Source organism: Anopheles gambiae, chromosome 2, assembly GCF_943734735.2.
Source record: "Anopheles gambiae chromosome 2, idAnoGambNW_F1_1, whole genome shotgun sequence".
NCBI lineage: Eukaryota > Metazoa > Arthropoda > Insecta > Diptera > Culicidae > Anopheles > Anopheles gambiae.
In genome coordinates this window covers 9200981-9219537 of record NC_064601.1, presented here as the reverse complement: position 1 = coordinate 9219537, position 18557 = coordinate 9200981, and the positions used below count along the sequence as shown (strand labels likewise).

General features: G+C 44.1%; 1 protein-coding gene across 8 annotated transcripts in view; it reads right to left on the bottom strand.

The window, feature by feature from the left end:
• LOC1281423 (TLD domain-containing protein 2) overlaps positions 1-18006 on the bottom strand; it is a 107647-nt gene extending 89641 nt beyond the window's left edge. Inside the window, exons 1-2 of one of the 8 annotated variants that reach the window (XM_061646544.1) lie at positions 17648-18006; positions 16372-16416 (exon numbers count right to left, since the gene is read on the bottom strand). In XM_061646544.1, coding sequence (XP_061502528.1) covers positions 16372-16373 — 2 coding nt within the window. In that variant the 5' untranslated portion in view covers positions 16374-16416; positions 17648-18006. Of the gene's footprint in view, positions 1-16371 lie in introns of all 8 variants that reach the window. The other 7 variants (XM_061646545.1, XM_061646548.1, XM_061646549.1 and 4 more) reach the window with 7 other exon arrangements.
• Positions 18007-18557: the final 551 nt, after the last annotated feature.

Sequence of the window (18557 nt, the reverse complement as noted above, 5' to 3'; positions counted from 1 at the left end):
TTTGATAGCGACGTTTTATCAAGAAACCAAATTATCGGTTCCAAGAAGTTATGAAATTTTGAAACAAACCACCATTCGACGAGTAAGTTTTAGTAGCATGGACATAAAGGAAAAAAAGAGCAAAGCTATGATACGCGCTCTACCAAACATTGAATGTCCTCTGATACCCGCAACACAAGTTGGAAGAGCAAATGAAAAAAGCAATTCACGGTACCCTGATTGGGCATCGTTTCGGAAAAACAAAAGCAACACGGTTGGCGAAAGTACAGCATCACAACACGGTACAAAAATAATGCAACCCTGCGGATTTACATGAACGTGAATCTTTAAAGAGTGAACGAGATTATGGCAGAAAGAAAGAGTTATAGACGAACGTGTTGACGAGACGTAAAGCGACTGATAGCGAAAGAAACAATAAACTTTATGCTGACATCGATAGACACACACACACACTCGCGCACACGCACACGCACAATGAAACGCATAATGACGCAATAGACAATGAAGGAAGAAGGAAAGCAGCGTATAATAGAGAAAGAAACTTAACGAAACCAACGAGAACGAAGTAACGAGCGGAAAAGGAACATAAACATGAAGAAGAAAATAGAAAATGTGTAAATGCGGAAATGGTAGAACGAGGCTTAGAATAGCAGAATGGATGAAACACGTACATTTGTGTGTGAGAGCCGCAGACGCAGAATCGCCCGGGCGCGGATGGAGGCGCCTGGTGCTGACTGGAAAATTCAGTCGCGGACTGAACGCTTTGCCTGATGCAACGGGCCACAAAACTTGTTCCCCTTATCAAAGTTTGCCACACAACTTTTGCTAGTGCACAACTGGAGGTATTGCTTTAGGTCTGTGTCTGTGTTCAGTTCACTTGAGGGTAGTGTTTGTGAATGCGGAAGGTGAATAAGAGGGGAGAAGAAAGAAAGGTGATTTTTTTTTGTTGCTCAACAAAACAAAATTACAGGTGATGTTTCGTATGATGGCATGAATATGTGACGTCGAGGTGGAATGCTCGTATCACGCCGAGTATGCCGACCGAACACTTATTGCGAATGTGTCTCGGTGAATTTCAAATAAAAATACAACACACTGAAAACAAGTTACAAAGTCAGACGAAACCGCGAGTGAGAAACAGAAAAGGCGCTTTTGCCGAAAGAGAACGTAAACGGTTCGCAATTTGCGGGGCGCGGGAGGGATTTTCGGTTTCTGTTCGAAAGCACAAACTTAATCGGTAGCCAATTGTGTGAACCTGAAAGAAAGGAGAATTCCAAAAAATAATCAGAAGAGAAGAAAAATAAACCAAAACACACACAAAAAAGGCCATTAGATCAAAATTTATCTTTACCAACGCAGCTGGTAAATGCAGATGTACAATAGTGATCTACGGAGGTTTAGTAAGAAAAATCATACAGCTTCAAATCTGCATTACAGTAAACAAATGGTAGGTATTACAATAAATTTTGCACGAGAAAATTCAAACAAACATTCGCACTCGCAAAACGGGAACAAAACCAACAGATATGTATATATATAAAGGTGAAAACGGTAACACAATCACTCGATCGAAAAATTGCTTGCTTGTGTAAGGTTCGTGCCAGTAAACAGCGAGGAAAAGAAGAAAACAAACCACACAGAGCTGTAAAACAAAAGTACAAACATACATATTTACACCGATCGCGCACCGATGGAGGGGGAAAAGAGAGTTTTGCAATCGTTACGTGCAAACGAAAATTGATTCAAAAGCACCAGTTGGTGGTAGCGTGGTTGGAATTAAATGAGCGTGAGTTTAGCCAATCCAGACCAGCGTAGGTCATAGGCTATCGGTATCCTAGCGAAGTTGATTGTGCAATATTCTATGCTAATAATGTGTCGTTTCTGTCCGCCTCATTACACGATCGCGGTGAAATGGTGCAAAACAAAGGAACAGATTACAGGATCAATCGTTTACACTTGTACGGAGGATAAGATATACAGTAGAACCCCTCATAACGAGTACCTCTTATAACGAGTTTTTCGCATAACGAGTGAGTCATTGGAGCGGACTCGTTATGAGGGGTTCCACTGTATTCAACATATAATTTGTAATGATTGAATTAGATTAAGAAAATGCTCTTTAAAGTTAAATGTAATAGAATCCTTAAAAACCATTGTGTTGGCGTTGCAAACTTTAATCTTATCAATTGAGCTATTTCACAGATGAAAATCACATGTTTTATGTTGAATTGAAACAAGTAAAACAGGCTCAAAACGTGAAATGCTAATATTATAAACGTAAATCATGCCATTTATTCTAGTTTAAGTATGATCGTATAGGTGTTTCACTTTAAACTGATTTATGGAACAAATAAGATCACGTTCAAACTACGTCGATAAAATTAAAATAGAAAGGAGAAAAATAGAAAAAAAGAATAAAAATGCAACATCGGTCCATAGCACACAACATACAGAAAAAGCACACCTACATTAAACATAACATCAAAAGTACATTACAACTTAGCTGAGACTACAATCTGGCTGATTCGTCTGAAGTACACTCACCTGAAAGTAAAGAAGAAAGAGCAATGTATGAATATTTCGATATTTTGAGCATTGGTAGGCATGATAAATGTATGTGTTGCATCACAAAGCATCAGAACAAAAATAAACTTAAATATCCTGAAACATTCTAAACGATTTTTAAAATAGACTTTTACCCCTTTTACATAGCGAGTCCGAAAAATTCACAAAACCCTTCAGCCAAACTCGTTCCGCAAGCCTGATTTGTATAGTGGGATTTAAGTAATCATGTTTCACACTTGACTGCTCCTATTTCAATACCACATTACTCTACCGCATACGACCATCTCCAGAACCTTTTCTTCTTTCCTTCCGAGAATAATGATTCTACGTGTTTGCATAGAAATGTACGAGCGTCTGTTCAAGCGGACATTTTTCGCTGGAAAATAGGTTTCATCACTCGAACCGTACGTTTTCGATGAGTCGTTTACATTCTCTATAAAAAAATCCCAACAACGATTCGTTCTTTCCTCCTCGAAAGATCATAAAGAGTTATTTTACTTTATAAAGATTCTCTGTACGACTAAATGCCCGATGGGTAAGAAATCGCCAACAACAACCAGAGAAGATACTGTTAATAAATGAATACCATTTGAAAAACTATTCCTGAACATTTCACATCATTTTATTTCACAACTGGGACACAACACCAATTTGCAAATGAAATAACTCCAAACGGATAATAGATCTAGGCACTGTTAATATTTTTTTTATCCTCCCATACGCTACGCAAGCCATCGTTGCCAAAAATAAGCTTGCTCACCATCGTGGTTGCCACGTTTGGATGCAAGAGTCTGGTGGTTACCAATCGCGCGCCAAGAATTGGACACCAAAAACAGGCTCAAACAGTACGCTGGCGATCAGCCAACTATTGTGCCCAAACTGTTGAGCGTGGCCGAAAGTGTACTTGTTAGATTTTATGGGTCAAGGGCGATCAAATTAGCAGCGAGCTATGTAAGACAGAGCAAACACACACACAAGCAATCAAACATACTGCGAATTTTTGCTCAGAGCTAACCTTGGGAGACATTGACCTTGGAGAGATTAGATGACTCCCGGAGCAAGATGGTGGCAAAGTAAGGCAGAATTTGGATTGCATCACGATATTTATGATCCAGTACAGCTCCTATCTATATATCTTTAAAACTGCTTGTTGTACAGAGCTGATTTGACAATTCCAGCTTTGGGAATCAGAAAAAAACAACATGAGGTATCTTTTTTCACACAATTTCAAGAAAATGTCACGTACAAAAACGCCCGCGCATTGAGTAAATCATTTCCTTTTTTGTTCATTGCCGCAAACGACCATCTAAATTTTCATCTTTCCTTTTTTTCTCTCTCCCGCAGTTCTGGTTGAATGGAGTGTTTCGACGAAAGTCAAATTATTTTTACAGCGGTGAGAATGAGCCCCTCCTGCCAGTGCGCTACTGTCCCTCTCCCCGGATGGCAACTGCCGGAAAAACCTTGCAACATAAATTCCATCGCAAAATCGGCCACTTTTCCCGATGCCGTCAGCCAGATGGTAGCTTATCTGCCAAACAATCAGCAAACGACCAGAAAGGCCGGTATAAGGCAGTAAGTAAAAGGGGGCTGTTATACTTCCCTAAGCACCCACGCGTATACGTGTAGTGGAGAATATGAAGCGACGCGACCAGCAACGGTTTCGAGTCCTAAACAAAGTAATTTTCGCCCCTTTTTGTTGAAAGCAGGAACAACAACAAAATCTCCAACATAATCCTTTTCTCGCTTTATGAGATTTTTACACCCACGTGCAGCAAAACCACTCGAGCTGGGGTTGGGTAGTCGCACAGAAGCACCAGTGGTTGGTGATCTTTTGTAGCGAAAGGGAGAAAAATCAAACCACCAGTAGGCACTGGCACTGCTGCAGCTGTCAGTAAGCTTGCGCTTCTTACAGCAAGGACTTGCACAGCAAAATAAAACAAAAAAAGAAAGTTAAAACTAACGCACCGGCAATGGTACCGGGCAGTAGTAGCCGGACGTGAAAGCCTTTTAGTTGACTGAGGTCACGTTTCATGCCATCAGTCTCAATTAAATTAGGATTAGCCAGATTCAAACACTCGTTCAACATTAAGCTCCGTACACGGGCTTCTCTCCTCTCCAATGGTATCGCCCTCCACCCCCCCCCCCCTCCCACCTCCTTTCCTTTGTGGGCTGGGCACACTCTTCCGCACGATGACAATATAGAGGCAATTATGTTCGGTGGTGATAAAATTCAATTACACTGGGAACAACAGCAAACGAACTGCCACAACACCATGGCCATGGCAAGCAAACGAAGTCCACACAGACACACACACGCACGCAGTGACGCAATACAAAACTTGAGTTGTTGACGGAAAGCAGCAGTGCCTGTGCCAGGAACAGGGCAACAGAACAGAGTGTATTTCGTGATAATAAGTTCGCTTTATCAGATTCAATTAGATGAGCTTGAATCGATTGCAATTCGTTTTCCCTGCCGTTGAGGACCGTTTTAAAAGATAAAATACTGATAGGACATGCTTTTTAAAACATGCTGCTGCTGCTGACGACACATCTTGTTTTGTTTTCATTTTTAAGATTTGTCCAACCGTGTAATTTGCTTGCTTGGCACGTCACTCAGTATAGCGTTGCTTGGAACAACAACAGTGCGGGAATAGATTGTGAATATCATTGCAAAAGAAGTCGTATGTTCTTCACAATGAAGAAGTTGCTTCAAATTGGTTATTAATGATTTTTAGTTTTTTAGTTCAAGTTGCTATCAAATATGTTTTTGCTCTAAATAAATGATATGCTTCATGATATGCATACGTCATACAATCTTAAAATTAAATCAATGTCAGAAACAATAAGGATTTTGGTAAAGATAACCTTACAAATTTGTCCAAATATGTCAAGGACTGCCCACAGAACCCTTCAGCAAAGTGAATTAATTGATAAGCTTGCAATGTCTTTCTTGAAGGGACTAAATCCAAAAAACTTAGTTTGTACAAAGTTTCACTACGTTTAAAGACTGATAATTGCAACACTCATAATGCACCTTTTAGCTCAGTTTAATGTTTCGGTAAAAGTAAAAAAATGAAAAATTTCTGTTGCGTATATCACAAATAATAGACTAAATTTAGCTCATTTCTGCAGCAGTTTCCAAAATACAGCCTACTCTTACTACACCACCACTGACACACTATTGGCAATCCCACAGCTAACAAATACGACCGGGAACATCTAAATCCCATCTCCCATCATATTATGGAAAAGCGAATCCTTTCACCTTTTTGAAGGCGTCAGTCCCACCGAGGCAACTTGAGCAAAACCTATCCCGCGGGGAAAACAAGTCTTCGGTCGCTGCTGACAGTTTCGCATAATGTTTGGTAAAAACCCACCACTGCGACAATCATCCACCGCGAAATCCCAACTGGGGACGTAACCCGGGTCCTTCGCAGCGTACTACAACGTAACATGCCGATTCGTTACAAGAAACACGAACAACGAGCACACACTCGTGTGGTAGCACACTGCTGCATTGTCCCGTGTTCTAACCAAACCCCCCCCCCCCCCCCCCCACACACACACACACACACACACACACACACACACACACACACACACACACATTCGCAGGCAAATTATGTAACGATGTTTTTTACTTTGATGAGCCACCGGGTGGTTCGCACAAACAGCCGCACACGTGCAAATCACTTTCCTCTTACGGGCTTGAGAGGTGCGCCGTTTAACATCCACAACTACCCCAACCCAACCACCGTCCAGCTGCGATAGTCGAAAATATGTTGAAGAAGTTAGGCACTTCCTCCTGACGTCTCCCCACACACCCGGGAAAGCGAGCGAGCCGCAGCCGAAAGAACAAGTGAAAATTAATGACACAGGAATCTTGACATGATTAATTGCACTTGCGAAAGACACCATGACAGCAATTCAAGTGGAATGGTGGAAACAAGCAATCAATAGCACACACGCAGTACAGCAGTACAAAGAACGTTCGCTGGGTGTGCCGCTATGTAGATGGGTGGGCAAGAGGATCCTTAAGAGGTTGTGTGCCGGAGCTGCTGCCCAGCTTCTGGGTTCCGGTTTGACATGACGTTCGAGCTTTGACGTGACAAACGAGACGCTCGGTTCGACACGCTTTCCATCGCACATCGCAACCGGAATCGCTCAACGCCACTTATCGTTATCGGTGGGAAGTCAAGCTCTTCGCAAGTATCTCGATTGACAGTCGAAAAGACGTAAAATGGACGGCAATAGGGATTTTAAAAATAGACAAAACAGACAAAAAGAAACAATACCACTTTTGTTATCGAGAGAACAATCTGAAACTTGTTCTTTTTTGTTGTTGGATAGCGTTCTAAATTTAAATCACTTATTCTGTTTAGCATCACGCTTCGATCAAATCAAATGTCAAAGAAGGACTCACTTGCTCGACTTGGGCCATTGAGAACAAGTGCTGCACGCGTGCGATTGCTCTTTTTCCCCTGAACGATAAAGAAAATTTGTGGTTTCATAAGCAGCCACTTACAACAAATCCTGCCAACTTGAGCGTTTCGATCATGCTGTGTCGGTGTGTGCGCGTTCGCAAAGGAGGAAGAGGAAAAAGGATACCACACCATCGTCTACCACCACCGAGAACTGAAAACTCATCGTCGCGATAATCAGTACACGGGACAGAATATCACGCACGTTCGGGAGAGGCAAAGGCCACACGAGATATCATTACGACCGGCAGTTCAGAATTCGGGAGGAGTGACGGTCTCATCCTAGCCACCCGTGATGACACAATCAACGCGTTCCGTGGCGATATATAGCAAAAGTGGAAGCAAAAATCCAATGACTCGCCTGCGTACACAATTCTGCTTTCTTTCCCTTTACCATAGACACACACTCCAAAACCTCTAGGTTGGGCCATAGCACACACGCACGTATCACTAATGCCACGCATAAATGACGGCGCAGCCCGTCATTCTGGCCTGTATTTGCTTTGGCTGTTCATTTTAGCCACAAACCGTTTAAACCTCTCGAGCAAGGCAGCTTCGATGCTCTCGAGGGCATCCTTGCGAAAGCCTGCGTCGGACGACGGACGATACCACAACCCAGGGAGAGGTGGTGTCTTTGGGTGATATGTTTTGAAAGAAATCAGAAATAAGAAAATGGAACACTCAAGGATGAGAAAATGTAGCACGCCGAAGAGTAACTATAAGAAGAAAATCCTTGCCTTTTTATCATACAGAAGAAGAAAAAACGGCTCACGTAATTCTCTTCCCATTGGGCGGTTCAAGCATCGTTGGCTTCCGCTTTACTTATGGCTACTATACACACACACACATACATAAATGGACGGATATCTATACAAATACATTGCGCTAAAGTAAGGCACAAGCGCCATTATTCCACACTGCACACAGAGACGTATCAAGGGCTGCACACACCAAAAGTCATTAAGTGACGCAATTAACGATAAACGAGAATCGACCACTCGGGGGAATGTACTTCGGCGGAAGTGTCCAATCGTTGGGCAAGGAATCGTTCCCTCCCAAGGGGATGGCCGCACGTGTCGAAAAGATTGGCGAGTTGCCGGTTGGTGGAGAGGTTTGGTGGTGTTTTGCGGAGGAAAAAAGCTTTTCCGAAACATAAAATAAAAAAAAACAGAATGGATAAAATAATTGATTTTTCGTGGTATTTGTAGCAGAGGTTTTGATAGTGTAACGATGTCCAATGTTTTCTTGGGAAAATCCACAGACACATCGGCAATGGCCATCATGTGTGCCTCCGTATTGCGCATTGTCATTGTGTGATGGATGCGACAAGTACTAAACGATACATTAAACGCCCACTAGACAGAGGACGGGTACCGACGTAGTGAGGAACAAAAACATGACCGAGCTAAAAATCCGTTCCATGCGAAATTTGTACCATTTTTGTATTGCGATTCAAAATCGATAAAACAATCACTTTCTGTAGTGACGCAACGCACTCCTCGCTCCACCGATACAAGGATAGTCAGTCGGAAGATATGTGTGTAGCAGGACGAGGGGCACACACTTGAGGAATTTTGAGACAAAAACAAAGAAACAAAGGAAACATTCATGTGACCCCATTTATTTGCCACCACTTAAGGCGCGCCACCGCCGAGCGCTTGGCAGCATTGTCCTACATAACGTGCGAGTGGTGCGAGGGCCGAGGACCAAAAACAATGTTGTCCCCCCCCCCCCCCTTGTCATGGAGATATTTTATTTGTCGCTTAAGACGTAGCTAGGCTAAACACAACACACTTACGCTTGAGATTGCCACATTTAGCAGGAAGGAAAAAGGAAACATTTGCCTTTCCATGGAACGTTTTGATTTTGTTCGTCGTTGCTCGCCGGAATGTCGTATCAGTCGTGTGCAACCCATATATATATACGATCCATATAGGGGCCAGCATACCCAGTTTCTAATTTTATTTATGACATTGCTTCTCTACAACATTCTAGAACGGTGTGTTTTGGTTTTATTTATTTATTTTCAGGAAATTTAGACTTGTTCCACCCAAACCAGCATACGAAACGAGGAAAAAAAGTAATATGCAAGGACATTCTGGATCCATCTTCTCCGGGGTTGCGTACGGCACAGGATTAAAGACACAGGTTGTGCTGTATGGCCCATCAAGAGAAGATGTCTTCCGTTATGTGAAGCAACGAAAAACTTTCTTTTATGATCACCATGAGTGGCTCACGTTCGACCCCCCCGAGCGGCTGAAAGCGGACGACAACTTTTAACAACTACAACGACAACATGCAAACAAAAAGACCATCCTTTGGTAAGCCTTTTTCTCCAGCTGCCACGACAACAACGATGACAGAACGACACATGACCGGTAGAAAATAACTTTTTCCCCCCAGTAGCGAAGATGAACTTGAGAATGCGGAAAACATCAATGAACCAGCGGTAGAAAATTATCTCACGTACCGAAGAGCGGAATAAACGGGTCCCGAATGGGGCAGGAAAGGGAGAAGAGCAGAAGATTGAAAGAAAAATAAGAACCACACCGGGGCAGCACAACCTCGCGCAGGACCTAGAACCATCAGGAAACCGGAAGATAGTGCACAAAAGGAAGCAAGAAAAACGGCCAACCAACGAGATGAACAGCACTCGGAAGACTCGACTAAACCGGGCACAGGGCAGGATTCGTTTCGTACGCGCGCGCCTCACTGGAGAGGAAAATTTGTGAAGGTATTCATTTCAGCACTTTTTTGCAGTGCCAAAAAAAAGCGAAACAACCAACACAACACGACCGAGCAGGAGAATGACAAGCACACTTTGGCCTTCCGTCCCGTATGGTGGTACCAACGGGTGGAGTAGTAGTAGCAAGATCGAAACTAGGTCGTCGCGATAGTCCGTGATACCAATTTGATACTTGGAGTGCGGAGCTTGGGCCCGGTTTCGCCCTCGAACCGTGTCTGTTCCTAATAGCCATCGCTAATCCCAACTCCATTTAGCAGCTCTTGCGGTTGTGATACGTTTAGATTTATATACGAGGAGGAAGGTTTTTGGGAAACATGGGTTGACCTTCTTCATGCGAATGTCGAACGTTGGTTTTGTTCGGCGCCTAAAAGTAGGCACTTTTGTCGACACAGGAATAGGAAATGTCGTACAACTTACAAACAAACAATTATCTATAAACTATAACAAATGACGTCTGAAAAGTTTGCTGCTTATACAGTCTGTAAGCATTTCCATCCGCAACAGTGCATAACGGGGTGGTTCCCTTTTTACGAGCACTTTTCGTCATTATCGACATTAACGCACCGCAACCGCATCAGAACTAGTGATGGGTTTAGTTTGCAAAAATCTGGAGTCGACTTCGGATGGTAGATCCCACAGCACAGCATTATCTGGATTCTTTCGGAATCGTCTGGAGTCGTCCGGAATGGCCCGGAGTTGCCCGAAGTCGGTGTCGTCTAGAGTCGTCCGAAGTCGGTTGGGGTTTTCTCGAGTCGTCCGTAGTCTTCCACAGTCGTCCGGAATTCTCCGGAGCCAGAGTCGTCCGAAGTCGTCCGGAGTCGCTCGGACGCGGCCTTCGAAAATAAGACATGTACACGAAGTGCATGCTCAAAACCAAAACTGAAATCCCTTATCACTAGCACATTGCAGCGTACAGCCCCAGTCGACTACGAACTACTCCAGACGACTTTGAAAGTCTCCAACTCCAGACGACTCTCGACGACTTTGAACGACTCCAACTCCAGACGATTCCGGACGACCCCGACTCAACTCGCAACTCGAAACCGGATGACTCCGATTCCGGGCGGAACTAGTGGTTCCCATTTTGCCGGGGTCGGAATCGGACTAACGATAGTCGAGAAGTCGGATCGAAGTCGTGGGTATGCTCCAGAGGGCACATCACTAATCTGAGCATCACAACAGAAGAAGAAGATGAAAAACAACATAAAGCTTCCCAGAATGCCATTATCGTTACCATAACCATACCCATTATGGGATCAGTTGAACCACTAAGCGCGCGCGTCCTCAGCAACTGTTATCCACCGTGATGAGATAAACCTACATCCCGCTGTGGTGCATTGCAATGCTGGCTAGTGGCAGCTCGCAGCATGTGGTCTCGGTTCGGTGCGGGGCAAAAGCACACCGAACTCGCCCCCCGTACCCGAATCAAAACACTCCCCGCCAAGGAGAGGCAGGAAAGCAATCAAAGCACTTTACATCACCGACAGTAGCTGCGGGCGACGCGTAATACGTTATGCGATAAACTCTTATCGATCGATTCTCAGATTCGATCCGAACAACCACGTTTACAACTGGCGTATCGAGCAATCGATATTATCATAAATAATTCCGATGAACTTGTGGTTGTAGGGTGAGGTTCGTGGTCCTCATATTGCAATATCGTGTAGGTTTATGGGGCTTTGAAGTAAGAATGTATTATTGCTGTAGTAACGATAACATTCACGCAGACGACTGTTATCAAACAAACTCTTACAAACTGGAGACGAAATCTTTGAAATCTTAGCCACCCACCCCCGTTGCTTCTCTTTGTTTATTTCACACCTATTGTTTGGATGAGTAAATATACACTTCAACAAACAAGAGCCGAACGTTGCTCGACCTTCTACCAATTTTGTACAGATGCTAATAGCTTGAGCAAATGTTTAATACCACGGCAACAACTGACTCGATGCCGACTGTGTTTAGCTTCCATGATGACATCTCTTTTGATGTACAGCATTGTGTACTCGCAATAAATCGTGCCTTATGCTTACTGTAATTCAATGTGACAGAGGTTCTTACACGTTTGATACCGTATTTGGAATCTCTTGTTTAGTAATACCAATTTTACCTTGTTTTGGAAACTTAGTACGTTGAAAGTAATAAAGAAGGATGCAAAAAAGTAGGTCCTTCATTTACGCATAAGCTTCCAAGCAGATTATTATTCTCGAATGGTTGAGTTGCAGCATTCTTCGCAACACAGTAACAGATTGCGACAGCACAAATCCTATTTATTTGGGCTTATGCAAACACGCCCTTGCCCTTGCAAAAGCTCATGGGATCGAAAGCTTTGTTTTATTTCCTTTTTACTATAAATTGTTTTTTTTTGCGAACCAAACCATCACGCGACACCTGTTTAACGTCTTTTTGCATTCCCGGCCAGTAACCTGTTTATAACACACCCACACACACACATACCCGCAAAGATATCCCGCACTTCACAGCAATGGGGTTTTTCTTCTAATATTCTCACCTCTGTGTGCCTTTCTGCTTCTACACCACCTATACAGCTGCTCCGCTCACAATTCGGCTTTTTATCCTCGCGCTGCAGATAAGGCAGATCCCGCATCAAGGGTTAGTTGGTTTACAGGGTTTATGGGTTTTGTGTTTCCCCGTTTTGAATTTAAAATCCCACCCCCAACAACAACAAAAAAAAGGTCAACGAAGGCGGCATCCCTGCCGCACGTCGTATCTAAGTAAAAACTCATTAAAATTTGATGAAAACCGTCCACACAGAGATAGCACCGCACTTGCGATCCGTCCTCTTCCCACTCGTTCGCTTTTTACGATCGAAAAAGGTATCCCACCAACCCAACATATACACTTACACACGCGCGCACAGGCAGGCAGGGCAGTTCTTGTGCCAGTCAAAGGGCCACGCGTCCACGTCCCACTGACTTTGTGTTTCAGTCTTATGGGCGCGATGGCTTTTGAAAGCTTGCCCGACCCGGAGTTTATTGCACAATTTTAAAACATCCAATACTCTCCCCGAGTAGCGAACCTCAAATCTGCCGAAATTGCTAAATCCAAGATGGCATTCGCATAAAATATAATATCAATAAAGCATGTATCGAAAATGTAATTAATAAAGCTTTTTTGTTGTGGCGGTGGTGGTGGTGATGGAGACGCCAGGTCGCTCGTTTGTGAAAGGGTCCTGCTGCATGCTTTGATGCTTTGGAGGTGATATAGCTCCAGCGCTTTAACTTATTTTCTGTCTCGTGTTCCTGATCTATATTAAAAGCAAATATTATTAAAAGCTTTCAGATTAGTCAAGATCAATATTGTTGTTTCATTGAGGTACTATCGTCTTGCTTTGAATTTGAATTGAAAACATTTCTGTTATTCTGTTTCATTGACTGAATTCAACTGAGGCTGTCAAGTATTGAGTAATTAATTTAGTCTTAGCATCATAGCCACGAGCATCAATTATTACATGCTTATAATGGGTACAAAAAGGATTAATTATGTTTTATGCAATGAAACGCAATATCTCAGCCCTGGCTTGCTGCTACATTCTAAAAGCTCATTGGTTCATTGATTGATTTTTCCGCGTAAAACGTAAACCCCCTTCACAAAATAAAGCCGCGCATCGTTTTACACCGTGTGTTGTCACGTTGTTGCTACAATTATCCTAGCCGATCAATTTTATATAATATACCTTTTTCTTTTGAGTTAGAAAATAATTTTCTACCAGGCAGCAGAACAAAAAAAAAACAACAACGCAAAACACCCGCAAGCCGCAGCAGGACTTCTGCTAACCATCGCCATCGGGGAGCGGTTACGTAATCTCTCCAGCGCAACAGAGCAGCACGGACGTGCTTTGGGACGATGGATGGATGGATGGATGGGCACAAGTAAGTAAGAGCGAATCGAACACCCGCTGCCGCTTCCGGGATGGTCGGTCGGCACACAACAGCAAAGGAAAAGCTCCAATACATGTCGAATACGGGTCGAACCTTCGGGCTCCGTAATCGAAACGTACACGCACACACACACACACATCGAAATGGAGCAGCAACATAGCAAAGAGAGAGATAGAGCGGGAGAGTGAGAAAAAGTAGGAAGAAAACCCCGGAAAGATTCCGTCAAACTGCCACCACCTAGGGAAGGAACAGTAAGGAAAAGCTGCGGACAGACGCACGAGTGTGCGTGCGCGTTGTTTATGCTTCCGCTTGTGTGTTGTTTTGTTGCGCGATCTGTTTGCTCAAGCTCGCTTTCGTTCGCATCTGTTTCGTAACAGATAAGCGCTTACCGGGACCAAGTCGGACGCTCCAGAAGGAGAGGAAAAACAAAACGTTCACATGGAGTTGTGCCGTGTTAGCATAACTTTGGCCTGGGGCATTAGCCAGAAGCCTTGCTGGATGATTTTGTTGCGCGAGTAGCACAAGCTGATTGAAGAGCATGTTTGCAAACCGGTAAATGCTAAGTTAGTGGGAACTTTTGTAGTAGCTGCTAACCGTCTATCCCCATCCTCATATATCGCTATTACGTAGCAGCGGGGTAGAGCACCCGATTCCAGCATTTTCCGATCGATGCTATCCTGGCATACGTCCTTATCGCGGGTGTCCTTGGAATCGGTTCGATGGCGAGCGTGGAGCAATGTTTGCAGAGCAACATCGAAACAAGAAGAGCGGTGAGAGTGTGCATGAGCAACGAACACCTTTCTACCATTTCCTCCGCTATCGTGTAGCTGTTGTGTGTGTGTGTGTGTCCTTCCATGCGAGATTTAGTGAGCAAAAAAGTGCACTGGAGATGAAAACACATGCAACAAAGCAGGCGAGAGAGAGAGAGAGCGAGCGTTACAGAACGAGAGCGCTCTTAGAAGACGTTTGTCTGCGATGCCACCAACACATCGACAGGACACACCACTAGCTGCGATACGAACCATTTTGCTTGTTTGTGTGTGTATGCCAGAGCTTTACTGCTAGATCCTTTTTGGCCACCTCGCAGAGGCTCCACGGGCGATAACGCACACCAGAAGAGCGACGAAAACGTAGCCTCCTCAGGTCCACACTGTCAGCTGTCAGCATTCCCAAAGGACACCTCACGCACACAAAGCTGTACCGAAAAGGCGAATAAATCATTGCGGACTAGCGGGCACGGTTGTTTTTGAATGTTTTATGAGCGCCCAAGAACGATAAGGACACGCAGAGTCGTAAGCGACACAGACACAGTGTGTATTAGAAAATTATGTCAAGCTTTCTAAGTGTTATGCAATGCTGACCTCACACGAGAATAAGGGACTGGTAGGTGTTGCAAAGGTTTGTTTTTTCCCATTAATACTAATGCACTAAAAAGTGACACATCATTTCAAATAATGTTATTGGTATTTTTCAAGCATTCAAAAACAAAAACATTATTAGCCACCATTAGCCATGCTTTATTGCTAGAAAATCAACATCATTAAAGTAAAAAGATCCAAATTAATTTAGCAATATACGAATTATGCAGGTAAAATAATAACACAAACCCGGTTCGTACACACACACACAACATGTGGTAGTTTTACCAACCAATTCTGATTCAACCAAATGCAACAGCTTAAAAGTAGTTCCGTAGCAGTAGACTTTGCTTATTACATCGATCGGTAAAGCATCGAACGGATGGGTTTAGTGTAGACGGATGAAAACAATTGAGTAAACAACAGCCCCAGCTGCTGCTCCCATCGCAGAAAAGCGAAAGGGCGAAGAGCTTTTTACAAAGGGGAAAGCTTCTACCTTCCATCCTGGCTCCATATGGACACAATTAGCACGTTTGTGGGGTTAAAACAGCGAGGGGACAACAAACGTGCGGGCAAATGGCACAAGCGAAGAAAGGAAGGGGTCGGTTAGTCCGGCCCTTATATCGAGCAGGAAATGCATCGGGGTATGTGTGCTGCAGAGAGTGCTGCTGCTATTGAATTAGAAAAGCGGCGAGCGGGGAACGTGTGACGCGCGCGTTTGTGTGTGGAGGGTAAATAATAGAACTTGTTTTTATCCGACTTTTGTCTGCGGGCGATAAAGAGCTTCACAGAAAGAGAGACCAAGAAAAGGGGAAAGAAAGAGATAGAAAGCGGGGCGAGAGCTAGTGCACACGGAACTATCTCTTTTTAGAGAAAGCTCTATTGCAACCGTATCTCTGTCTCGCTCGCACGCTTATGCTAATTTGTATTCTTCTTCTCTGCTTTCCACTTTGACGGACCTGTTTTTATCTAGTTGGACTTTTTTTTCTCTTTCTCCGTCTCTCACTCTCTTGCTCGCTCTTCCCGGATTTACTCTCCTGGTTAATGTTAATATAGCTGTATATAGCAATGCCCTTGTGCTGCGTGGAAGTCGCTTGCCTAGCGATAGACAACACAAGAAATGCTGTCATTTTTACGAACGCGTGTGGAACGAAAGAATGGACAAGAATTGTGCTGTGTGTTACAGCATTCCAGCACAGCTGGCTACACAATCGGAGCCAGAGCACTCATAGCCACCATACAGACGAAACGATAAACGAAAAAAAAACACAGTCGATTGCAACCAGAATAATTTGATGTTTTAACACATTTTGACTTACATTTTGTCTGCCGGGGGTTTTGTACCACTATCAGCGCGCTTTCCACTGCGAAGAAAAGGAGAAAACACAATCCAGAATTACACAAACGCACACACTAATTCGCTCCCGGGCAGTATTGTACAGAATGCGCCGTCTTTCGTTGGTTTCTTCGATCGCACGTTAGAATTCCACCACACTGCCCATCTAACTGCAGCCGCCACACACACGTGTGTATTGCCTTTACGCAGCTGCTACTGCTCTGCCTACTATGTTTGCTGCCTTTTTTTTTGCCTTTACACGTTCGAATTTCTGAGTGCTGGAGCTTAGTTCCCCAAACGTGCCCTTTGTCAGCAGAAATTTAACACTGAATTTCAACGTACCCGCACCAGCGGTGAAGAAGAAATCGTAAATGCCGGCTTAGCACATTTGCTGGCACAAGTAGTAGCAGTATGGGTGCGTTCGTGTGTGCGAGTGCGAGCACAGATGAATGATTTTTCTGCTTGCACCGGCAGGCAATCCAAGGTTGGCCTCGAGCCTTTGGATTAGAGAGAATTCAATTGTACACAACTAAACACACACACACAGACAAACACCCGCTAGCAAAACATTCCTTGAACGGTCCGCGCGCGTGTTGCTGATTTGGCCCGAAAAAGGCTGAAGCAATATGGCAGTAGAGAGCTACGTGGGCACCCTAAACGTGCATCATCTCATCTCACCAAAACGATTATTGGGCTGATTTTGCTTCCACCTCATGCTTCATAACATCGCGTTCCAGCAGGCGCACACACACACACACACTTCACAACACCATCATCAACGGGCACATCACCGCGCCCGAGAAGGTTGGGAAAAATCAATATATCTTCTCCTGCTGCTGCTGCTGCTGCTCTCTATTTCGCTCGCACACACATGCACGCACGCACGCACAGCCAGCGGAGAAATGGGGTTCTCGCACACAGAGAGCTACACACCCTTTGGCCGTCACACCAACGACAACGCACATACACACACGCGCGCGCGAAAGTCGGACACACCTTTCCCTAGCACAACGTCGACGGCGACGACGACAACAGAGGGCCACGGATGGATAACAACAATCGCTTCAGCACACACACACAAACACACACTGAGAGACAGAGAGACCCAAAACCCCCCAATAGAAACGGTGCTTGGGAAAGGATTTCTAGGGGTTAGATAATTAACACTCCCCACGAAAGCACCCGAAGGAATCGATAGGAGCTGGATAGCTAAATCGATATTGATAAAGGCCCCACAACACCACTGGAATGCTTCTTACCGGAACGAATGTTACTTTTTTTTTGGTTTCACTTTGCGTTCATCTACGGACACAACCACACGGTTACAGGCACACCAGCAAGGATCTGTGCTGTGTAGCGCCCGCTTGTTGCAGCAGCACCGCCGACACCCGACAAAAGGTTACTTGGATCAACGCGCTCTGGAACTAACCGATTTGGATAGTTGTGTGTGTTTTTTTTCTTCTGCTGCTTTCTTTCTTTTAGTTATCTTTTGTTGTCGTATCTCCTTCTCCCCTTTCAGTAGTCTTTCTCGCTCTGTCTTTCTGCAACAGCGCTGCGGAGTTTAGACGAAGCACCTGCGAATACTTTCGCGTCCGAACTGCAATTGGGAGCGGAAAAGCTTTCGCCAACTGGTCGATGCTCCCCCTAAGGAAGTGTACGCCTGTATGTGTGATGTGCCTTTGTACACAACGCTGTGTGTACGTGTTTGCGGGAGAGCACCAATTGAGTTAACCTTGATGTTTGCGACCACAACGCGCTGTGTGCACGAGACCGAGCAAGTGAGATAGAGCTTTTGAAAACCAATTGTAGGTTAGTTTTCAAGTATGTAACTTGATCCAATGAATTTTAGTCAATTTTTTAAATACTTTATACGATACAAATTTGGCTTTTCGCATTTTATTTTGCCACAACATATTTCTCACAAAAGATCTGTAAAAGTTCATCTTGCCATGTCCATACACGAAACATAACGGATAATCTAGAGAGGGAAATCGATTGCTGAGATCGAGAAAAAGAGAGAAAGAGAGCAAAAAGGGGAGAGAGAGAGTTTGTGAATCAAAACAATCTGAAAGCTTCAGCTGATAAGAAAAAAAAAACAACTAACCAACAATTTTATCCTTTTGGAAGAGCTTTCGGATTGTTGACAACAATGTTGCTTTTCGTAATCAA